We start from the raw sequence: 25833 nt of genomic DNA on the forward strand, positions 1-25833 counted from the left end.
CTCTGTTCAATGTCATTCTTCCCTCCAGGCCTTCAAAACAGCTGTTCACCACCACGTCTTACGTCCCCCATCCAAATCCTCGATCTTTTCTATCCCCGTTAATCCACCCCAAACCCACCTCCTTCAAATTCCCTGCTTTCCTTCCTGAAAGTCCCAGTAATGTCCATCTTGTATACCCCAGGTTCCCTACCCCATCCCTCTCCCTTCCACAGATCTCCCAATGTCACTATTTTCTCCTTCCTACTCCCGCCCCTCTTGTCTCATGCCCCCCCCCCCCTCGCTGTGCATTGTGTGTTAGCTCATAAGAGCTTCGACAAGGTATACAAAAAAAAGGTTGCATAAAATTGTCAATTTCCATCTGATTGACGTGAGATTTTAAAAATTTGCACATTCGGTCACTTAATTGGTTCATCATTTAAAAGCGAGAAGCCAATTGTTTGTGTTTTTTCGAACAAAAGGTCAAATGTGAAGATTACATAAAAGTCAATTTTCATACAATTGACCTGAAATTTAAATAATTTGCATATTGGGTCACCAATCAAAAGCAAGAAGCAGATTGCTTTTTTAGAAAATGTCAAGGTCACATAAAAGTCAATTTTCATCCAATTGACGTGAGATTTTAAAAATTTGCACATAAGGTCACTTAATTGGTCCACCATTCAAAAGCGAGAAGCCAATTGTTTTCTTTCTTTTTTTTTGATCAAAAGGTCAAGGTTGCATGAAATCATCAATTTTCATCCAGTTGACATGAAATTATAAAAAAATTGCATATTGGGTCACTGAATTGGGTCACTAATCAAAAGCTAGGCCAAGGTCGCCTAAAATCGTTGATTTTTTTTAGCTGTTTGCATCATGTTTAGCAGAAGAAGAATAAGAAGTCTGAAAACAAAGTGGAGTCGGACAGGCTTTGTATTTTCGGATGCTTTCTTGGTTATTCTTGTATCCAATCATCATTCGTATTTTCTGCCAAGCAGAGGTCGCACACAATTGTTTTCTTTAAAATTACGTTCTTGCTTTTGTTTATAATTTGCTTTGGACTTTGTAACCTGCATATCAATTTCTTTCTGAATAGCTTTCACTTGCAATCTATCTCCATCTGAAGAACGCGTCCTTTACTTGGAAATCCACAGCTTTCTTATTTGGCAACATTTTAACAACTTTATATGGGGATGACAGTATCAACACAAAACATCATGTACTCCGAGCTGTCACCATGCATCTCATGGAGACACTGACTCGGATGAATCCAGGAATACACTCCAATCTGTACAATCAAAACACGCTCGCAGCTACTTGGTGGTGTTGATGCTGCAAACATGCTGTTGCTCTCAGTGCCCGCTTTACACCTTTGTAACTGTTTAATATATAAGGAGGCAAAATAAAGTTACTGTTGTCGAGTTCCCCAGCTGATCACTCTTTCTGATAATAATCAAAGGCTAAAGAAAAAGTGTAGCATTATTTTCTTAACATGGAACAATAATAGTTTTACCTATTTAGTTCTCGTCTCTGAACACCCCCTCACAATGTGGTGCAAGTGGTAGAACCCATGTGGTGATTTTTACAGTTTTATAGACTGTACCATTGCCATGCCGCAGTGGGGGGAGGTGTTTACGTGAATGGTTGTTCACGAGTTCGAACCTTGAACCGCTAACGCCATTTATGCGGAAAAATGGTGTTGGGTGAGAAGCAGAGAGATAATGGGGAGCGGGAAGATCTCGCAAGAGATGGGCAAGAGGAGAGAAAAGGGGATGGGGAGAGAGCAGCGAGTGACATGTATTTAGAGTTCGTCCTCGAAGGATGCAGACAGCGAAGTAACAGCAAGGTAGATTGTCTGTCGATATTCTTTCACCTCTGCATGCCAATTCCTCTTAACTTTGTACATTGAGTGAAATACCGGCCATGTGATTGTACTTGTAAGCTTATATTATCACATTTCTCTTAAATAGTAAAAGTGTGAAGTTTGTTATCTTTAACTACATTCATGCCTATCGATCACCCTTATCTGCTACTTCAACATCCTTATCCCATACGTTTAATCGCTTGTTCAATGATATAACGTATTATTTTGCAAAGTTTATTGGTGGTATGCACTTTTCTTCCTGCTACTTAAAGGACTCGTATACATGCATGCTGTGGAGTGTAGACTCAGGTACCATATAAGTGAAATACATACATACAATGCAATGCCTGGTGTTGGCTTAGTGGTTAGGGTGGTTGCCTTGGGATCCTAGGGTCCTGGGTTTGAGCCCTGTCTACCACTGAATTAACACAAGGTGGGTTGGCTCAGCCTGTCATCCTTCTGAGGTCAGCAAAATGAGCACCAGTGTACTGGTAATAGGGGCACTGTATCAGTGGCACAGCTGTGTCTCGAACCAATGATGCAACCAGCAGCCTCAAGGCTGCATGCAAGAGTGTGTGTATATAATAGCTATTGGAATTTAGAACCAGTATTCTGTTTTTCTAATTCTCATATTAAAGGGTCGGACACAAATAAAATATTTTGTGACTTTTTTGACACTCCCTCCCACCCAGGGACGACTGCTCATTGATGCTTCACATGACTCCACCCACTTAAAAAAATACATGACTCCAACAAAATACCCCCATCCAGAATAGCCCTCCCTCTTACAATGACACCAAATGATACCTTAGCTCTTCTATGAGCCTTAACAATGTATACAAAAAAAACCCCCTCCGAAATGATTTCTTCAGTGCGCAATCATGATATCAACATTTCACAATAGTTACAAACAATTGTGAAATGTTGACAATGCATAATATTTATTCCGAATGAAAGCTATTTTGAACTATAAATATGGTGAACAAAATAGTGATAAAGTACAGTTTCGGGATGTTTGAAGAAATATTGGAAGTTAAAAAAGAAGATATCGTAATTTCCAATAGGATTGATCGTCTGAATCCGTCCATAACTTTTTGAGATGTGCTATTTATAATTTTTGTCCCTATCTCTCAATGGTGAAGAACCACTTAAATTCTCGTATCCGAATCCAGATGTCCTTGTCACACATCGAACCTGTCCACCAAATTTCGTCCTAATCCATCCACAACTTTTTGAGATGTCCTGCTCACAGACAGACAGACAGACAGGGTGAAAATATAACCTCCGTGGCAGAGGTAACAAGCAGAATCCACCACGAAACCAAGCATATTTAATAAAACAAAATGGCACAGGGGAAGTATTACACGAAGCAATAAAAATGAAGCAATCAAAATAACAACTAAAAATGAATTAACAACAAAACCCCTTACCCGCTACTGAATAAGCGCCCTCAAACGGACCAAAGCAAATGAATGGCAGATTTTATCCTACCAGCTTATAAAAGCCTTCATGCGCACCACAGGAGACAAACATAGGGTTTGACAAGAGTTGGTCAGGCAAATGCAGAGTTGGAGCTGTGCAGGAATCCTGAAGGCAGTTCAATCCAAGGCAGGGCAATTACTGGACTTTCGATGGAGTATCTTGCATCGAAGTGCGGTATTGGAAGCTCGAGCCAAAGAAACTTCCTCAGTAAACCCCGTGCGCCTAACGCCAGGAGGACAAACAAACAAGCAAATTCTGTAAACCTTTTTTTATTAGGACTGGGACCTTTAAATGCCTGTTGAGGTCATTCAATGTTTAACAAATTGCTAAACATTTTAATTTTGGCCTTTTGCATGTAAAACTATTGGGAAAACATTTGTGTTCATTTGAGCTTGGTATTTTATGCTCCTTATACCGTCTCGAAACGAGAGGGAAGTGCATTAGCATTTTGAACTTGACCTTTAACTCAGAGGGGTATCCTCCTGTATTAAATATGGCATGCGTATGTATGTTTGTATGTATGTATGTATGTATGTATGTATGTATGTAGCTCTGAAAAATCAGAGACAAAAAACAGGGCTGGCCCGATCTCCACCAAATTATATATACTTGATGGTAGGTAGTAACCAGGGTCAGGTCGTGAGCACAAATAAAACAAAAAATCCCCCCTCCCCAACCACCTTTTGGGAGGGGCGGTGGTAGGGTGGACTCGACTTTGTTTTCGCCCGATGCCCACCAAATTTTGCATACGTCTTGGTGGATTTCAGACATTATTTTGCTTCCATCTTCACTGTTATTCTGTGCAGAATCATTGTTGACACTCCACAATACGTCTGCCTTCCCTTCCTCTCACTTCTCTCCTCGCTCCTTCCCTACCTCCCTCGCTCTTTCCCCCTCCCTCCCTCCTCACTCATTCTTTCTCCCTCTCTATCCACTCACTCATTCTTTCTCCCTCCCTACCCACTCACATTTTTCGTTTGGTTGGTATGCTTCTATTATTTAAAAAAAAATTGATTCCCAGTACAGAGCCACTTTTGTAAATCGATTATACAGAAATATGGCAATGAGGATTTTGCCTCTTGCTGACATTTGTGGTTTCTGGTGTTTATTCTTGCATTTTTGTTTTGTTTTTTAGTCTGAGGGAACAGCAGGGGCATACAAAAAACCCGGACAGGGTCCAAAGGAAGAGGGGCGAGAAGTGACTTTTGCCGTTGAGGTCAGTACTGCAGTGTGTGTGTGTGTGTGTGTGTGTGTGTGTGCTTGTGTCAAAACAAACAGTTGCATTCCTCAAATTGTATGAACAGACAGTATTGTTAACCCCATGCAATCATGTTTTTATCTCTGGTAACAGTAACACCCCTCCCCTTCCCAGTTTTTTTTTTTTCACGTCGATTATACTGGGCAACAACAACAAAAAAAATTGTCTGCTACTTAGGGAAATGCAGGTGTTCTTGGCAGGGCCGGATTTAGACATGTGGTGGCCCCTGGGCAGTCTTCAGTAGTGGAGGCCCACCCTACCTTAGAATACTAAAAAGGTGACAAGACATATTTACAGTCATCCATAAAGCATATTTTTCAAGAACAAAGAATCTGAACTTCTATATAAAATAGAGAATGAGATGAGATGAATATCTTATATCTGTTATAGATGAATATCTTATATCTGTTCCACTAACTACCAACTACCATTCAGGCACTCACAAATACATTTTTCCTTTCAATTTTTTTTTTTCATGAAATATGTGGAGGCTCTCTGGTTGTGGAGGCCCCTGGGCAACTGCCCAGCTTGCCCATGCCTAAATCCGGCCCTGGTTCTTGGCTAAATCTGTGCCGCCGATTTCAAATCTGGAGTCAGAATTTAGCCAGTACGTCAGGTTTTCAAAATATGTATATGTATTAATGATACCAAATTAATCAAAACATGTATATTTAATACGGTGTTGGCTCAGCGGTTGGGGTGGTGGCTTGGGATCCTAGAGTCCTGAGTTTAAGCCCTGTTGGCCGCTGAATTAACACCAGGGGGTTGACTCAGCCTGTCATTCTTCCGAGGTTGGCGAAATGAGTACAAGTGTAGCAGCCAAAAGGCTGTACACGAAGGGAGGGGGTATTGACGGATTTATTTAATCTGGTATTGGTGTGGTGCAGGCATGATGGGCCGAATGGCCTCCTCCTGCACATAATTTCTTTGTAATTCTTGAAATACCCAGCATGCTATATTAGATACGTTATTCTTGCAGATCGCCACTTTGTACATCCAATATCAGTGCTTAGTAATTACTTTCACATCATATTTAGATAACAATGTTTGATCTCCGTGTACAATGTGTAGTATACATACCAAGAACATAAACAAGTTGCAGAAAAAGAAGTTAAGAAAACATGAGAACATGGTAATCTTTGGAAGGGTGTAAACTTGATAAGGAAATCTGCTGCATTTTGGGTGATTCAGAAACAACACTTCAAGTTTGCACTCTTCCTTTCAATATAGCCAGTGTAGGCACTGTTCAGACGTGTTCAGAAGTGTGTGAGACACTTGCCCTTGTGCTTGTGTTTGGAAATGGTCTCCCGTTGTAGGAACCAGCAGTCATCACCCATCATGTTTGGGTTGAACCGGCCTTGATTCCATGAACCTAGTTTCCATGACCGAAATGTCTTGGTGGAACCTTTCACCATGCTCATCGCTTACCTCACCCAGATTAGGTGGGAAGACATCAAGATGAGAATGCAAGAATAGCATTTTAAGAGACATCGTGCAGTCCATTCGCTGATAGGCCTTTAGCATGTTGTCCAACAATCCACATCCTGTTCAGCTCTATGGTTCCCAAGAAAGTTCTGCACAACCAACACAAATGCTTCCCATGCTACAAACTCAAGTGGGTTCAGTTTATTTTTGAACTCCAGAGCACACATCAGTTCTCAAATCTGGGGCCCAACGAAAATGCCTGCTTTGAGTTTAGCATCAGTTTTTATCTGTGCCAAACTTCTCTCTGAGATATTGGAAGCCATTACTGTCGTGATCCAATGCCTTTACAAAGTTTTTCATAAGGATTAGGGTTAGTTAAAAAAATGTAATGCCACATGGAAAATTTTATTTAAAAATTCATAGCCTGGTCAGTTTTCATCCATGTTTAATAATTTATAGTGCATTCTGAAGCTCTTTTTATGAGAAATAATATTCTCAAACAGTTGTATTGCTACAATTGAAATAAAAAATACAAAAGAAAAATTAATGATCACTCAAAATTACCCACCAGGACATGTGTATAACTCAAAATCCTGACGTACTAAGAAAATTCTGACTTCAGATTCATAATCGGCATAATTGATTTAGTTGAGAACATATGTTTCTACCCCAGTACCAAAATCTTTGTTGTCCAGTGTTATCTACGTTTGAGCCTGAGGAGTCCAGGTTCTTCCTGACATCTTCGTTCCTTTCACATTTCTTTCTTTCTTTATATTAATTTTTTTCCACAATTCTCTTTATTCATTCTAATTCTTGCTTATTCTCTTTCATCTCTTTCACTCTGTTCTTCTCTTTTGTTATCCATCTCTCTTAGGAGAAGTGAATTCTTGCAGAAAATTTTCTGTGAGGCTCACTTGGCTGCACCTGGATGGTTTTGAGGGTTGGGGAGTAGCGGCTGAAACCCAAATCCTATCCAGGTTCCTCCTGATGACTCTATCTTTGCTCTTTACTTCTTCGGGTTCTTTCTTGGTCTTCCGTTTCATTAGGGTTCGAGTTAGAATGACCCATCATGTGTTTCATCAATGTGTGCGCCATCCCTCAGAGGGACATTAAACTGGACTTCCTATCTGCCAGCATTAGTTGGTGGACATTAAAGATCGTGAAAATCTTTAATGAGTATTTGAGTCATCACGAAGAATATTTGAGTTATCGCCGGCATCTGACCAAATTTCTAATTCCAGATTCCTGCCCTAACTTCTTGCGTCAGAGTAGTAACCCATCCAGCGTTGTCACCCTAGCCAAGAAACTGCTTTGGCAGAACCGATGCTCTGTACAGAGCATGGTACACGATGACGAATGATGATCGCATGGGTTAACATCTTTATGACATCACAAATGGATTGTTAAAGTAAAATAGTTAATGGGATATTAATCTGTCCTTTATGTTCTGTAAATGAAATGCCAAAACTGCTTAGATATCAAACAGCCATGTTGGTGGATAGTCAAGTCAGATGGCCAAATAGTTGCTCCCTGTTATCTACATTTTGAAGATTACCTTTCCCAAATCATTCACAAGAATGTCAGTCATTGTTAAATGTTCTCCAGTTATTGTGAGATGCTCTTAAATGTACCTGTTCTTTAAATACTTTGTGAATCTGTTTTTTGCTTTTGTGAAACTTGAAAAATTCCTCCCTCCACATATGATTCATTCATTCCCCTTCCCTTACTCATCTTCTCCCAAGCTCTTTCCAATTTTTTTCTCATCTCCTCTACCCTCATTTTCCTCCCCCATCTTCCATTTTTTGTCCAGTGATACAAGGCTTACAGAAGAGTTGAAGATATAATTGAAGAGAAGAGTAAGGGGCAGGGTGAGCAGGGGGGGGGGGAGACTCAGAAGAGGTGATTGGGGAGAGCTAATGGCAATAGGAAAGATCATGGATATGGATGGCAGATGACCTGAGCTAGTGGTAAACAGCTTTATTGAAGCCTTAAAGGGAAGAATGACATTGAAGAGACTGAGGACGTTGGTTCCACAGGTGGGGGGGGGGGAACAAATGAATGGAGGTGAGCAGTGAGTGGATTTGGGTAATTCCACCAGAAGGTTACTGGCAGACTGTATGCACCCTGCAGAAAAAACTTGGAGGGGGAAGGGGGCAAGGGGGCAAGAGAGCACAGAAAGGGAAGAGGGTGCAAGCCAAGAAATGAGGCGGTAGAAGACATAGAGACCATGGTCCTGTCTGCAATGTTAACATGAGAGCCCCAGAAAGTGAGCTTCTTGGCAGGAGATTCCAATGATCTTGAAGGCCTTGGTTTCCACAGCATCAAGCTGAGCAAGGTGTGAGGCAGAGGCAACAGCCCAGAGGGTACTCCATAAAGCTGTGGATGAAGGCCTTTTCTGTAGAATCTACAGTGTAGATAAAAGTTCATATGTACCAAGGAAAGACTTCACATGACTGAGGATGTGCAGTCAGAGACTGGCTTTGGAGGCCAACTTCGATAAGTAGTTTGCCCAAGAAAGATCATGGGTGAAGGTTTTTACAGGGACATGAAGCAATGGACAATCAACAAAGTATATCCTATTTCAACCTTCACCCCTCCCCCCACCCCGAGTACAACCACCAGTTTTTAAACTCATTCCATCTTGTGGTTCAGGAATGCTGCATAGAAGACAAACATGCAAACAAACACACAAACAAACAAACACTTCTCAAATTTAGTAGGATTTAATTTCATTCTTAAAATTCCAGTTAATTTTCATTCATTTCCATTCCTAATACTGCTTTTTTTTCCATTTTATTTCTCGTACAACTTTCACCTTTATCTCACCTTGCCCAGTTTACTTGTTCCAATAGTTACACATGCTTCTCTTTTTCCATAGACGTATGTTCGTGCCCTGTTTGACTACAGTGGTAGCAAAGAGGGTGGAAAGAAGGAAAATGAAGAGGAATGGGAGTGTTGTGAGCCACATGGATTGCCTTCTCCACCTGGGCGTGGGTTGCGGCTTTGTGCAGGCAATGTGGTTAAAGTAGCAGCACGTCGTGACTATGACTGGTGGTTGGGAGAAAATGAATTTGGAGAAAAGGGTCTTATCCCTTCTCCAGAGCTCATTGAGAGGTTCATACATTTACTATCTCTTTGCCTTACTGTAATGTTAAGATGGGCATACACTAGCCATCATTCAAAGACAACTTGCATACATTAATAGACTTTACAAAGACTTCTCCTCTGAACTCAAACACAGCTGAGCTCGACCCCTTATACCTTTACTCGCGGGTCAATGGTGTTTATGGTATTTACACATTGGCCAACGATGCTGAAATGCACCATGGTGAAATGGAATATATTTAATTTCCCCCATGACACAACACATGTACATAACCTGTAAGATGGTGTACACTGACCGACTCTCTCACGTGACACAAAAGCACGTTTTGTAAAATATGGGGAAAAGTTGGATAATGTCTGCCCACCTTTACTTTTATCTTAAGCAAGCTATCATCACCTTCCTCAGTCATAGAATAATTGACTCTGTTTTCCCACTTTAAAAAAAACAAAAATGTGTGTTAATGTTTTGATGTAAACATGTTTCAAAATTTGTCACAGATCCACACTGGCTAGACATAGCTGCCGACACAGTGATTACTGGAAAATTAATCAAAATATAGCATTTTTCCTCATAAGGATGGAACAGGAACAATTTCATAATGATCATATATAATAATTTTTCATGTTTCAAATTTCAATTGAGCTTTGAGTTGAAGTATTTTTTTTTAATGCATTTAAAAAAATTGATTTTTAAGTGAAATTCTGGAAAGCATAAAAAAGCCATATTTTTCATTGTTGGTTGTTAATTTCACAAGATTGTACTGCATATGATAGAGGTAGTGCACTCATCTTTGAGCGGTGTAGTCTGGGTTTGATTTCCGATGCCACCATAAATTGTTACTCTGCAGGTGTGCGCTTGCATAAATTTACGTGTCATCTGTTGGATGGAATGTTAAACGGGGTGTCCCTGTCACATTTGGAAGTATTTGATGGTGCATCTAGTCCAGGAGCCAAGTTAACTAATCGTATACCCCATGGAACAATGTCATTTACACATCTAAATCTTATCCTACTCAGGTTATTATTTTCATCTGTCATTTGTACATTATGTACAAAGTACCAAAATAACATCTGAAAATATTGATAACTGCAGTTTTTCGATATCTTGATGGGTAATGGAAAGAAGCTGCATTATCTTTTTTTTTTGAACAAATCTGGCTAACTCATATATCAAATTTAAATTGACAGCTGTAGGGTAACATGGAGTACAGCTCATGGATTTCAGGTGGATCACATGGCTTTATGCGGTTGACTCAAACTGCAAACAAAAAAGGAACAAAAAACAATGAAAACTACCAAATAATTGATATCTATCTATAATTCCAGCAATCTCTGTGTGTGTGTGTGTCTATTATATTTGTTTGTCTGTATGTGTGTCTGCGACCGCCGTTTCTCGACAACCACCAGTCCGATCTGATTGAAACTTGCCAGGAATATTACCGGGGACCCGCGGATGTGCCTCTTCAAGGTTTGATGTTAATCGGACGAGCGGTTCCCAAGTTACGGCCATTTATCTGTCAACCAATGACAGGACACGGTGCTATGACATCACGAATGATGTCACAATGCTTCCTCTTTTTTTGATATGCCACAATTGATGCTGGGACCTGAGTATGTGCCTTTTCAAAGTTTGATATCGTTCTTCTTCATCCGTTTCAGCTGCTTCCCAAATGTTTCCCAAGTTATGGCCATTTATGATACGGTTGGTCTGATATAATTGAAACAATGCCCCAATCCAGTTTTTTTTTTTGCACGTACGGCCACGCACCTATGGGCCTGCACTAGTAATAATAATACGTGTGTGTGTGTGTGTGTGTGTGTGTGTGTGTGTGTGTGTGTGTAACATTCCATTCTACCCATTGGTTGGACAGTTTGCACGACTCCACCCACATTTTCAATTTTAAACAAGAAAAACAGCAATAAGATTTTGTGGACCCTTGCCAGGACTTGTTTTGTGTGGTGTTTGTGTAATTTTGTGGTGTATTTTGTATGGCATTTGTATACTGGTGTTTTAGTAATAAATAAGAGACGTAATTAGAATTGCCACTATATAACTGCTAGCAGTGATGACGAGGTACCAAGACATCCCACTTTGATTGGACACCTGACCCTGACCACGACGTTTTTCATTATTATTCAATTGAATTTAGAAAGGGATCAAAATAAATTGAATTCAAATCAAATGGAAGACAAGATAGGTGCTGTCCTGTATTGGAGTAATCAGGACCCCAAACAAGCAAAAAAGAAAGATGAAGTCACCAGGAGGAACTTTGATAAGATTCACATTTCAGCTGCTACTCATCTATCCTTAAACTCATCCAGGCACAGCCAAGTGAGCAATGTACTTGAAAAATTTCGATTTAGCAAGTAACAAACAAACAAACGGACCCAAATGCAATACCCCCTCCCCTCCTGGTAAAAATCATGCAGTCGCCATGTCGGTGCTTACTGTTATACTGTTACGAATCTGGCAGCCATGAGCACTCAACATTCAGGTCCCCATAGCTCAGTTATTTCATTAAGTAAATATGGATAGATAGCTCCCTTTCCCCTATGTCGAATGGGAATTAAGTGTATGTGCGCTACGAAGTTATTTTATAGATAGGATTTTTATTCCCCAACAACACCAACAATAACGGCATCCTCCCTGGCGTCCTTCCACCATCGGCCTTTCTGACGCGCATACGTGTCAAGCGCTTGTGGGCGGAGTTCCATTGGCAACGGACGCATTGGCTCCGCTCCAGGGTCGAGCAAGACGTGTTGCCTTCAGCGAATGGGCAAAGCGCGAGCGACGTACGCCGCGTTCCAGCCAATGCGGAGGTAGGTCGCCCGAAGTAGAAGGAGTGCCTCTCAGGGGGACGGCCCGCGGGGATGCTCGCCACGCCCCCACCCCCGGATAAATCATGAACGGCGAGCGGATCGCCTGAGTGGAGCCGGCCAATCGGGAGGCGAGTGGCACAGAGAGTGAAGAGAAGGCGGGTGTGCGAGAGGAGGTCCTGTCTTTTTCCCTTGAGCCTGTCGCGCGGAGGATCGCCTGCCTGTGAGTCTGTCCCGCGGAGGATTGCTCCTCCCAGCTTCAAGCTGGGGGTATCAATAAAGGCCGCGGCCATCATTTCTTTTGGGGGGTGTGTGTCTGTGTGTGGGCCCGTCTTCAAGTAGGATTGATCAAGTGCTTTCTTTTGCTCATTGTACATTACATTTCTTATTCGGATAACTGCTCTTTGTGTGCTTCCCTTCCCCCCATTATAAAGAAATCCCCTGTTGTTGAATGTCCCAGCTTGTCCTTGTCCTTTCTATCATTGGTTTGCCACGCTGCGAATGGGAATTAGGAGGCCTCATTGTTACTGCAATCGTGCAATTGGCCAGCAGGGTTCTGGTACTCTCCGCTCGGGGTATGACTCGGATCCGGCTCGGTAACGGCCCAGATTGCGCAGATCCTGCCGAGGGTGAATTTCCCCGGTAGTTTGACGACGTGGGTAATTAGGTAAATTGAAATTGGCAATTCACCCTACTCCACGTGGTCGACCTTTTGACGATCTTCGGTCCGATAAGGGACCCGTGACCTTTTGGATTTATCTGAAAGGTATGACCTAAATTCCGGGTGTTCGGTGGATCCGACTCTACTGCTCCCCCTAGCGGTAGTGCTCGCCACCGAGACCCGGCCCCACAACAATACGAAGTCAAAGACATCTTCAGAGCTGTCATATTCACATTTGCCATGCCCTCCCAATAAGTTTTCCCTTCATTTTAAAAGGACCAAAGTGACAGTTAAAAGGATTGAGCTAATAGTCATCACGGACCTTGTGAAGAATGGCCTCAACGATCGAGGCAGCGGTCTGTTGTCTATACACTCCCGAAATAACGCATTCTTTCAAAGTAGAGCTTAAACCCATGCCGTTATAAAAGGTCTTAGTCTGAGGTCATTAATTACTTTTAACCATGTGTATATATGCATCAGGAAGAAGACCATTAGTTTTGGGTCGTTTATTGGCACAATTAACCTGCTCATGGTCACATAAGTCTTCCACATATCTAATGGGACTACGAGTTAGACAGAAGACAGTGATAAGCTGTGATATGTAGGAACTGTTTCAATTGCTTTTTCTGTGAAGTTGGTGATAGTATGATTGGGGTTGGGAAAGCGTTAAATATTCTGGTTTTGATGTGGGAGTCACGTTTACTTTTATGAGCGGGAGGAGCGGAAGGAGGTGGGGAGGGAGGACAGAGTTAGGTTGGGGGGGGGGGCAAAGATGGGACAGAGTTAGGAGGTTTGAGGTCTTTTGGTGGGGATGGAGTCGAGGATAGTGGTGGTGGGTGGAGTTGGGGTTTGAAGGCTTGAAGTGGGGGTGGGATTGATACCTCATATGTTTGGGAGGGGAGGTTGAGATTCACCTTGATACAACAAAAGAAAGCTATTTCCTCACCAGGAATGTAACAGTGCTTAAGCCTCAATTCCATATCTAATTCCCCTTCCCCTCTACTCCCGACTCCCATGAACGTAGCAATACTTTCATAAATTATGCAAAATAATGGCAGGGGCAGCTTAACATAAGGGTATGTTTTGTAGCCTTCTTTTGATGTGAGACTTGCATGTCATGAAATCTTTCTATCTGCCCTCTCTTGTGAGTTGCTCAGATTGTCTGCAAGCTAAATACCACCTGCTGTTGAAATTTAATGATATAGTACATCATGAGAAATACATGATGGTGTTGTAGAGGCTTTTGCATTGTTTGAAGTAGACTTAAAATAAGTACTCTATTCAAGGCTGTCTTGTTAATTTGAGAACTCAAAATGTTTTTCACCGTTGTCATCTCATCCACCTCTCTTTACCCCCTCACTACCCTCCACCCCCCTCCTCCCCACCCAATGATGATTTGTATTCCACATTCTCTTCATACATTCTGCATTACTAATGGCACTTCCTAGTATTTATCTGCTGCAAAGTAAATTCTGGCTGCCCTGTTTGGAACCAATGACCTTTTGTTTACCTCATGAAATATGGTTGGAATATTATTCATCACCTGACTGCCATTCCATCGAAGGAACATGCCGTCAAATCTGGGGTTGTCAACTCTATGGGACTGATAACTTTCTCGAAAACTTTTAGCAAATTAGATATTACAGTTTTACTCTGCATTCCATCCACCGTTTCATGGCACTCTTGTTCATACAAAAGCCTATTATACCTTAGACTTTTGTATTTTTTATCTAATTTAAGAGTCCTCTTAATGGCCATGTCAACCAGGACTTGCTCCAAACCATTCCATATATGCAATGCTTTAAAGCAAAATCTCCAGGCACAACATTCCTCATTTGCTGTGTGACATACAACCTCGTGCATCACAATTATGATGAACCTATCTTGATTCTGAGCTTACACTATATTGTGTGTTTTGGCATAGATGACTTGGTCCATGACAATCATGACACCCTTCTGCTTCACCTTGTCTGCCATCAGCTGTGATTGTACTCATATACTGAGGGGGTTTCTCTGGGTGATGCAATCAATCACTGGATGCCGTATGGCCATATTCATCGGCGTGGTTCACTGTGTCTGCACATGTTGTGCTCTTTACAATCTGGTATTGGAAGTCATGTTGCCTTTTTTGCATGATATTCCAAAACCTCGATAAGCTTTGCCCATGTTGAGTGCTCTTTTTTGTATTGTTTTTTTTTTGTTGTTGGTGTTGTTGTTGTTGTCAAGACAGGCTATTTCTCTTGACGAGTTGTTCCTGTGTTCTTTTCCTGTTCTCTCCGGACTTGACACCGTATCACATTACCATTTATACAGTGAGCGGTGGCTGAGCAGACATTTCTTCCAGAATATCATTATCTTAGTATAGCATTTGGGCAATTCCACAACGTTATGGAGTGACACTGAGTCATTTTTGTGAACTTTGATTGCTCTAGCACAGCGATAAAGCCACTAGTACCTACTCTCTATATATCAAATGGCAAAGGAAGAGTTGCACTTTGTAGAGATATTAATTTTGGTCCTGTAAGTTGGACCATTGTCAAGTAATTAATATTCAAAAACTGTGTTACGGAGTGACACTGTCTTTTGTCATTTATTAAACAATAACAACATTTATTGAAAACTCTGCTCTCACAATAGTTATAAAATTGTAATGAAATACAAGGAAGATACACTAATAGTTGTACCTTCAGTACAGGGGTTTCAAAATTCCAGACATGACCGAATTACTCTGAAATAATTACAATAGTCCCGTTATGGAGTGACCAGTCAATTTTGAGATTTCTCCCAAAGAAACAAATCATTTCTATATTACGCCAGACTTTCAATCTGAACCAGGCTGACTTGTGCTGGCATTGTACTTGAACGTTTCAACATCTAACACATTAGAAAATAATAAAAATTAGAAAATCTGAACTGAGAAAATATACAATAAACATACACAAAAGTCAAGAAATAGACTAAAGAAATTGAGAACAATTTACGAGTGGATGACCAGAAACAAAACAAAGTTTGAAATTAATCAGTTGGCCACATCACAAAACTTCACATGACTGTCCTGCAAAAGGTTCCTTTTCCCAAAGGACATTCAGCAAAGACATAATGATTGCGATGGTCAAGGGACGGCTGAAGAAGGAATCTGACGACTTGGTTGGAATCAATCCAGGATTTATCTTCCACCTCTGGGAATGTATATGCCAAGTCAGATAGGCCCGCTTTTTGCAAAAATGATACTTCCAAACAACCATCATCTACGATCTGAGACACCTGGCCAACAAACAACTTCTTAGATTTTTTTTGTGACATACCGCACAGTCACAAAGCCACCAGGGTGCACTTGGGGTTGACTGTCTAACCTGGGGCGCTCAGCAGGTGCTGGACTAGCAGTGTTTTGACATTCCAAGGATGATACATGGCACTCGGGGTGAAGACTCACCAATTCAAATTGTTCCACTGTTGAGTACATAGAAGCGCTCACAACATATTTCCTCATAGGTTTCACACGGTGTGTTTTTGGAAGCGATGTCACTAACTGCCAGCGCTCGTCCAATTGCGACTGGCCCTTCTGAATGTCTCCTGCTGCCATGAATAAAACTTCGATCATTTTGCACTGTGCCGCTGCTACGCGCAAGAAGGATTCTGCATCAGATACAGGATCCCCAGCCAGATTTGCCAACCAAACTCTCCTCTTTACCTCACCTCCTATCACATCAACAGCGCCCTTACCGTGAGATGTGGCAAAGAAATTCCAGGATTATTGAATCTTGAACAATTCTTGAAGGAATGTTAGATTGGAAAAGGAAGAATTTCTGTTTAAATTGACTGGCTGCCCCATCTGAAAAAAAGTCAATCGCCCTAATCCTGGGGTAGCGTGATATCAGTGTGGTGATGATATTGGACAGGAAGGTATGAACAGCATATTTGCCATGCTGGAGGTCATCGCTAACAATAACGAAAGACTCGGTAACATTAACATCAATCCAGGCGCACACTGTGAATAGAGTGTCTTGGACGTGGCTCCAATGAGCACTCTGGATTTCATTCTGTTCTATCGCAGCATAGTTCTCCGCAAAATCGACCTGGACGACAATGCGATCACCATCAACTGCCTTCCTTCTATCTTCAAAGAAGTAGCTCTGCTTCCTCTTGATGAATGAGTGCAATCTGAAGTATGGAAGTTGTTTGCATATCTCATGCAGGGCATCCTGCACAGTTCCATCTTTAGCTACTTTTGTGGCCCGCTGCTCAATTGTCTGCCACTGAAACCATTTCAGCGGCAGGTTAGCTGTTTTGTCGTCGACAGAATACACTGTGGCATACTTGGTATGGCATTCCTGACATTTTCCTGTCATGCAGTTGTCCGAATCCTGATCAGATACAATGCTTCCAAGGAATTCACGAAAGTTGGTCGAAAGTCCAGGTTCATGAGATGACAAGGCCTCCAATAAGAGGCGCATGTTTTCATGATATCTGCAGAGGCAGACATTGTGCAGAAACTTTGAATTGAGGCATACATTGGCTGGACGAAGTGCCGCGAATTTGGAGTAGTCGATCTTGATGTTTGTATATTTCTCACAAAAAAAACCGTATGCCTCTCGTATTGTCATCATTAGGAAACTCTTTTGAAACTTGTCCTTCCGTTTCCCAGTCTTAATGATCACAAGGCCCTTCTTCCCTGGTGACACCCATGAAATATCGGACTGCTCATAAAATTTCTTAACAGCATCACTAACATCGGCAGGAACTTTGTGCTCAGGAGCATACTTGCTTTCCGTGTCAACTTCATGTCGGGTTGGTTCGTTTCCGACAACAAGCCGTCTGATAACAGCTTTGCGTTTCCTCGGTGATTTTGGGAGAGCCTCTCGAGCTCGTTTAACAGCCTTGCCTATGCTGGACCTGTTCTTGTAGGCAGGAGACCGAGAAGTTGGAACAGGACTCAGTGTTTTTGCCCTTCGCCCGACATCTCCGCTGACACGCACGTTCACTTTCCCTTGCCTTGGCAACATTAGCAGCACACGCCTCTCTCTTGCGTTTCGCATCCAGCTCCCTGCATTTTTCTTTGTGCCTTTCTCAAAAACGCTTTTGTCGCTCGGCAGCAGTCAATGGTATCCTTTCTGTAATATAAATGCATCGACAAATTATCCATATGAATTGCACCGTACCCTTCTATGAATCATCTAAAAGATCATGAAATGTTTTAGGCCACAAAAACTGACAGTAGAGGTTGTAAGCGGCTTCACTCGGCTTGTCCACTGCAAAGTTGGCGGTCCGCGGTGGCACAGTGATTTGTCTAGTTTTCCTCTTACGACGCGTATCCGCAGGTGACAACAGAGGTGTCGTTTGTACTCACCGATTGCTGGATGTAAACCGATTTCAAAACCACTCAAGATGACCACGCGTAAACTTGAAACTTGTCATACGGAAGTAAAATCTGGCACGCAATAAATTCTGGGACAGCTACTCTGCCACCACCTTTTTTCAGGGTGAGTTAACAATTGTTTGACAGAATGAGTCACTCTGGAACGTTACGGAGTGACAAGTTTTCTTTTTAATTTATTTTTTGTACATTAAAAAAAACAAAAACATTATACTGCACAATGATTGGGTGGTATTGTTATAGATTTGACGGCACTTAACAGCACCGCCGTCTCAGGGGTTATAACGCCGACTAGTTCGGCACAGGTCTCGGGTCACGTTCCTCAGATCACGAGACCAAAGTACACCTGGGCCGTACCAGTTGGGGATATAGACTCCGGCTACAGACTGGGTTTGTCAGTGACCGAGCGAAGTCTGCCAGTCTGTAGCCCGTTTTGGTTTTATATACAAATCGAGCGAATTGTTCCTCAGCGCGGCACGAATAAATTTGAGGTGGCAACTTTCGGATGAAACAGCCAGATTTATTGGGGACACATCGAGGAAACACGACACAAGCAAAGCATTCACGAACGTTATCATTCATCTATAACCCGCTCTTAACGAGGGAGCTACGGATACGGGTTTCGAAGGGAGCCCTAGCGAAATAAACCTTAGGCCTGGCCACATGCAGACAAGACACGGAGTACTTGGTGGTGCCTCATGGACGAGAGGATAAGTGTCAAAGGCAGGAATGCGGCTCGTGACAAGCCGATGGTGTCGGATTCGAGCGCCCAGCTCGAGCACGCCGCGTGGCAAGATGGCGGTGACGTCCTTTTGTCACACCGCTCACGCACCAGCCTCGGCGCATCCAGCCCCCGTAAGGTCGACGGCACAGGAGAGAAATATATATGATGCGTTCCAGCTGGTTTCTCACAAGGTCCAGTATGCGAATCCAGGCCTGGCCTGTACACCAGACTAGGCCAATCCGGGTGTTGGGCTCCGCAGGCGGATTGATGGGATGAAAGACGTGTCGAGCCGTGCAGGGAGTCAGGACAGTCAGAGGCTCCGTGACTGAACTCAGGATGAACCTGTGGATGACCTCAGGCTGGATCCATAACCGAGGAGGAACAGCCGACCAAACCACTCCTCATGAAGCAGATCGCAGACTCACACAGTCGTCCCTTCCTTTGCTTTTCGGAGCCGGCCTCTCCGGTCCGCCTCCGGGGACCCGTGATCGGTCCATCGTTCGAGTTTGCAACAGCTCTCCGCCAATGTGTTGCTGACACGTCTTGTTGACTGACTGTCAGGGCGCTGGGTGGGGGCTAGTTAGGAGGGGGGGAAGGAAGAAGAAGGCGCCTCTCGGTACACCACCACTGTATGAACAATGGACAGCCTGCTACACCTCCCGACACACATGTAACGTCCGATTACCAAACAACCTGGCTAAACATGCATTTAAGGGGGGATCTGGGCTAATCCTATATTTAATTACCCACTAAGGGCCCATTTCCGCAACAGTACAAGTTCTTAATGACCCTGGATTTATTTGGTTTTTCATCCACCAGTTAAAGAGAAAAGTAAACAAATGCCAAATTTTCGTTATGGAGTGACATCTGACTCCTAATTTGAGTGTTAATTAAGCATAGAAGGACAACTCATTATTTTCAATTGGTTTTGAAATAATCTTCATACAGGTTTCTGATGGATAGCATTTGTTGACTTCGTACCAATGAATTGAGAGACTAATGAATTAATAGTTCTTTGCATTATCGAGGGCCAATTTTACTGTGCTTATCAGTAGAATGACTTAATTAATTGCAACGAGTGATGTAAGCCAACAGAGCAACCCAACTCAGCCATCTTGATATTATCTGAAAGTACATGTTTTCAGCTTTCATTTGGTACATAACATGAACCTTTTCAGTCAAATTTTAAATTTGACCTCTGCAGACCGTTTCTCGTGGAATTGCCCATTTTCATTGAAAAAAAATATCCATTTTGATTGATGCGAGCTGGTAACTGTACACCAGACTTTTCTGGGAACTTTTCATTACCCTGGAACAAGGGGAAGGACTACAGTACTTCCCCTTGTTTCTGGACTCTTTCTGCTATGGTTGTCTCCACTCTCCCTGCATGATTATTTGACACTCAATCACTAAATCTGTTGAGCAGTGAAATAAGGAACTTGCTTCCGAGGGCGTGTCAGTGATAGAGCAGCATGTTTTGGTGAGCTTGTTCTGTCCCCACCTGTTGAATAGATAAGAATTTGTACAACTGATACCACTTTGCAATTTGTGTTGCTTTGAGAGTTTCAGAATTAGCTTCTGGAAGTTCATTTGCACCAAACAGCAATCTGGCAAGAAAGTTGTACAATTTATCTGGGATGATGTGTGAGGCCTTTTCCTCAGTCCAATTGCTTGGACATTGCTTTTCAGTAGCAATAATCAGATTGCAAGTACTACTACTTTTTTTTTTGTATGCAAAGACGAGGCTCGTCGATGACTTAGAACTTACAACGGATCAGGACGTAACATAACAAAATAAATAGTAGAAAGGGAGGGGGGAACATTAACAGTATGGCTGAGGGACAAAATAGATGGAGACTTGGGACAAATAAGAGATGTGGGGTAGGATATGGGATGGATGAAGATGGATAGAAGTAAACTCTCAGGAAGGAGAAACTGGAAACCTGGAAAGAGGTCAGCTTGGGGAGGGTTAACGGGAGTAGAAAAAATCATGATTTTGGATGGGGTAGAACAGCTGTTTTGAATACCTGGAGGGAAAAATGAGATTGAATGTGGAAGTTGGTTCCACAGGTGTGAAAATGTGAAACAAATGAGTGGAGGTAAGCAGTAATTCTGGAATTTGGAAGTTTCACCAGAAGGGAGTCGCTGGTGGACAGCATACACCCTGCAGAAACCTTGGGGAAGGGGTAAGGGGGTGACAAATCACAGAAACAGCTGATCTGATGCAAGACCAGAAAAGATGTGGTAAAAGACAGAGAGATTACGGACCCATCTGCTATCTGAAAGCATTTGAAACAACTGTGAGATGTTTTGTAGAAAGTCTGACTTGTTTTTATCATCTTCAGTCATTAATTCTGGTTGTTGCAGTTGACATATTGACTTTTGTTGGGGGGAGTAGTAGATATTACCTCAGAATAGATAGAAATCTAGAGTTGTTCGCCCATCTCTATGTGATTAAGTAGGCAAACATAGCTTAAGAATTGTCTTGTTTGAAGGTGCACCATATATGGGATGGTGCTTGGTAATAATTAGTGAGGGATTAAGATCACGACAATTGTACGTGCACCCCCGAGTCATGTCCCACGGAACGAAGGCACCTGAGGCCGAAGCAAAGAGAGAAGGGCGGAGCTTGGATCGCCTCTTGAGCAAGGGGAAGGGCTTCTGGATCACCTCCCGACAGACAGAGTTTTTCGGGACCTTTCATAAGAGCTGGGAGAGTGGGAGTCGTGAATCACAAGAGGAGAGCAGGATTAGGCGTGAACGGAGGAGAGTTAGAGTCATCTCTGAGGAGAATGGAGATTACGCAGAGCTTGAGAGCAGTTGGTGTGTGACCTCAAGGAGAAGTTTGCCGTTTTTGCTGTGGTCCTGCCTCTGTTTGTGGTACCTTCCTGCCTACGTGCCTTTGTCCTGTTCCTGCTCGTGATCCTTTGTCGCCCTCCCCCTGTGCTTTGTCATTCCTGCCTGCCTCCTCATTGCCAGATCGACCATCACTAGAGCTAAGGCCTCATCTGGGTTTTCTTGTCCCCCAACCCTGTCTGTGCTTGAATAAGTATTTACAATGAGAAATAAAATCCATCATCTATTCCGTGCTCCCCCTTTCTTCCCCACCTCATCGCGCCGTCGTCTCCACCATTGTGATCACCATTCCCTGGTTATTTTGTTATTTGCTCAGTTAATAAACCTGTTGGTTTGAAAAGGAGCTATTGTTCTCATGTCTCTCCTCGGTTCTCACGTGCGGAAACCCACCATTAATCGAACACAGCCTGAGGGAGTTTAAAGGCAGTTCAGTCCATCCATCCAGTGTTAGTGTAAATTTGCCTGGACACGATAATATCTTTTGCTTGGGCTACTGTGTATCCTTATTTTCCATTCGCACATATCGATTCTGCTCGAGTCAATGAAAGCAAAGCTTGTTGCTAAAGTGGCAAAACGGTTGCTAAAATTACACAGGGTGTTCCAAAAAGACCTGGACAACTTTGGTTGTTAATATATTTAGTACCACAAATGATACGATGACACTCTTTGTTTTATATGATACAGAAACTCAACAAGTTTTCTTTATTTGCAGGTCTGGTGGTTTAATGTAAAAGAAAATGGCGACTCCACAGGAGAAAGCTCAGTGCGGCGAATGGTTCATCGAGACGAGATCTGACATGCAAGTTCAGTGTAATTTCTGTACAGGGTTATGGAAGGAATCTACCATCGCGGACTAGTATCGGAGAGTGGTACAAGGGGTTTAAGGAGATGTGTGCATGGATTGTTGAAATGAACCACGCACTCGTTCAACATTTGCTGCACTTGTGCTTGGGCCGACCGGTACTTTTCTGTTTCTGATAACTTTCAGTCTTCTTAAAAATCCATTTGATGCGCATCCAGAGAACTGGGACTACCAACCACCACTGTACACAGGATTTTGCATAAAAAGACTAAAGCTTTATGCTTATAAGGTGCAGATTCTGCAGGAACTCAAACTAAATGACGGACCCAAATGCAAGGTGTTTGCCTTGGAAATGCTCAGTCGCAATGAGGATGAGGAAGATTACCTCAAAAAGGACATCTTCACAGACAAAGCTTGCTTACATGTATTGGGGAAGGTCAACCAGCACAATGTGAGGATCTGGGGCTCTGAAAACCCCTACGTAGTCATTGAACACATATGCGACAATCCAACGGTCAATGTATGGTGTGGCCTTCTCCATGACCGCTTGGTGGGTCCATTTTTCTTTGCAGAGGATACAGTGACCTCAACCATTTTACATGAACATGTTGGAAGGATTCACCTTCCACAGATTGAAGACCTGCAACCCCATATAATTTTTCAACAGGACGGTGATACTCCTCATTGGTCCTTTGTCATTGGAGCCATCCTGAATGAAAAATTTCAAGGTCGCTGGATTGGCCGAGACGGACCAACAGCCTTGCCCACACGATCACCAGACATAACCCCCCTTGGATTTTTTTCTGTTGGGGTTTGTCAAAGATGTTGTCTGTGCTTGATGACCTGAGTTTTTAATTAATTTCAGGATCATAGTGGAGCTTGTACAGCAATCACATGGTGGACAAAGACAATATTTAATGTGACTTGCAAGGACATTAGCAGACAATGGACAAACATGTGGTATTGTGGTGGTGCCGGAGTTCGGTGACGAGGACGACCACTAGACGGAGCATTTGGGCCGTCTCCCCTCCGAACACCTGAATTGAAGGTCGTCACTCCGGATAACTCCAAGGTCGACGGTTCGCTTAATGGACCGTGGACGCCAATATTTCGACCGCGCGGTTAGCATCTTTTTGTCCGATTCCAATTTACCGAAGTAGCCGCGTGGTCTAGCTACCGGGGAAACCACACCCTCGGCCGGCTTTGTCCAAACCGGGTCGCTGCTACCGACTTGGATCCGGCGTAACCGAGCGGGAATTACCAAAGCCGCGCCGGCCCAAATGACAATTTACGGAGCAATCGGCCTCTCTAATTCTCAAGCCCTAACCATACTGGGTCAATGAAAGAAAGCACAGACAACGAACTGGAACATTTAACAGTTATTTATTTACAAGGTAATAGGGAGGGAAACACAGGGTAGACTTAATCACGAATATAGATGTAGGCAAATGTTCAATGGCAATCACTTAAACTATTTGTACTTATCAAACTGGCCACAGACAGACACACACACCCAAAAAGAAATGGATCTTGTGGGTCTTTATTCGGCCCTTCAGCTCGGGATGGAAGGTGAGCTGAGGGTCAAAGTCTGGCCGGGTACCTGGCCGCCTCGTGCGGTTTTACCGAGTCGCACTTGTGGAGCTCGGAGTCCGTGGACGGGAACGGGGATCCCCAGCTCGAGTGCTCCAACAACCCACCACGGTGGGACTTGAACCCACGACCCAGAATCCAACAAGCGCAGTCAGGATCCCACGAACGACTATCGACGACACGAGCACCACGAAACACCTCTGCCATGACGACCACCACCACCACCACCACCACCACGAGCAACAACACGACCACCAAGGAACCCCAAAAAAGACCGCCGCTGAGACAGCTCGCCACCCTTCTTATCCCTCCCCCTTGGCGGGTGGAGGGATCCGCTCTGAGATAACTCGCCTCCGGATTGGTCGGGGGGCGTCGGGCGATCGGTGTCCTCCCCTCATTGGACGAGGCGAACATTCCATCTGGCTGGGCGGGGTCGGCACTGAGGTGATCTCACTCCCGATTGGACGAGGGGAACATTCCATCTGGCTGGGCGGAGTCGGCCCTGAGGTGATCTCACCCCCGATTGGACGAGGGGAACATTCCATCTGGCTGGGCGGAGTCGGCCCTGAGGTGATCTCACCCCCGCCTATGTACGTGGCCTCGAACACGTGTGTAATGGCGCTGAAGGAGTGGAGGGGGATTTAATGCAGAAGACTAACTAGAAAGAAACTCGTAGTGCACACATGAAATTCCCATTAGACACAGGGGAGAGATTCTAACTATCCATATATACTTAACGAAATAACTAAACTTTGGGTCAACTGTATGTGTGAAGGCGAACGGTTTCCAGATTCGTAACAGTATATGGGATTTGAACCGAGCTTTCTTACATCATGAACCAGGGACTCATTTGTGAACACAAACAGGCCAACCTAACCTTTATAACGTTTGCCCCATCCCTGGCCAAATGACTCGCTCTTAAGCTAACCACAAATATCTGAGTAGTTTTGCAATGAGCTCTAATTTATATTAAAAAGTCATTAAAAAAAAAAGTGCAATGACTGCTTACATATCAATAACACAATCAATGATGGTATTAAATGTTTTTGGGTGCTTGGTTGAATTTGAGTCAAATCGAAAGAGCGAGGTAACTCAAGGATCCACAATCAATATGATACCCCGTAGCCATGGCTTAAATTTTATACACAAGGTGACTGAGTTGGTTAAGAATTACAAGTTAAAGCACACCACACATTTCTTGTAGCATATCACAGTTGTTAAAAAATATTTTACTCATTGACCAATTCGACCCAATTTGTTTTTGTACGTTGCACGTGCTATGAAAATGACAAGTGAAAAACATCACCATGCCGGCCATGGGATAATACACAAATATATTCTGCATTTCAAGTTGTCCCACAAGAGTTCATGTCAAGGTGTTTCTAGCATCGAGCTTCTGGACCAATCACCCATATGTGACTTCTTTCATCTCTGTCTTTCATCTATTCCCCTTCCACAGGTGTGCCCTGCAGAACCCTCGCCCTCCTCCTGAACCCCCATCTTCTCCCCGATGTTTCCCTCTCTCATTCACCCGGCGTAGGAAACAGGAAACCTACTTAGCCAAACACAATGCGGGTGAGTTATAGGGTTTTGTTCAATTGTTTTCGGCAAATGCATTTCAACTCGTAATAGGCTTCATTTGAAAGGTTTTGTACAGTGCAATAAAGATTGACTCGTGTGTTTTAATGCTGTAGCAAACTGATGACAAAAGGTTTGCAGGTCACATTTAGTACATGGTCCTGCAGTGAACTTTATCCACTTGTATGTAGGGAGTACAAAGTGCTTTATAAAGAGTACTCATCAGGACAAAGTGGTTTAATAAAGAGCAAGGCAAAGTTTACCTCCACCACCGAAGGTGGATGCAGATTATGTTTTCACCCCTGTCTGTTTGTGAGCAGG

The 25833-nt window shown here is 43.1% G+C and overlaps 2 protein-coding genes across 2 annotated transcripts in view; one reads left to right on the forward strand and one right to left on the reverse strand.

Annotated features, from left to right (window-relative positions):
• Window positions 1–1579: 1579 nt before the first annotated feature.
• Window positions 1580–25833, forward strand: part of LOC147028566 (55 kDa erythrocyte membrane protein-like) — an 88436-nt gene continuing 64182 nt past the window's right edge. The window contains exons 1-4 of the mRNA XM_085879089.1: window positions 1580–1822; window positions 4458–4538; window positions 8884–9119; window positions 25394–25509. Of these exons, the coding sequence (XP_085735215.1) occupies window positions 1670–1822; window positions 4458–4538; window positions 8884–9119; window positions 25394–25509 (586 nt within the window). The 5' untranslated portion in view covers window positions 1580–1669. The remainder of the gene's footprint in view (window positions 1823–4457; window positions 4539–8883; window positions 9120–25393; window positions 25510–25833) is intronic.
• The window catches only part of LOC147028567 (uncharacterized), a 42686-nt gene continuing 20009 nt past the window's right edge, over window positions 3157–25833 (reverse strand). The window contains exon 5 of the mRNA XM_085879090.1: window positions 3157–3544. Coding sequence (XP_085735216.1) covers window positions 3527–3544 — 18 coding nt within the window. The 3' untranslated portion in view covers window positions 3157–3526. The remainder of the gene's footprint in view (window positions 3545–25833) is intronic.

Source organism: Eptatretus burgeri, chromosome 4, assembly GCF_056783735.1.
Source record: "Eptatretus burgeri isolate ZD-2024b chromosome 4, Ebu_testis_v1, whole genome shotgun sequence".
NCBI lineage: Eukaryota > Metazoa > Chordata > Myxini > Myxiniformes > Myxinidae > Eptatretus > Eptatretus burgeri.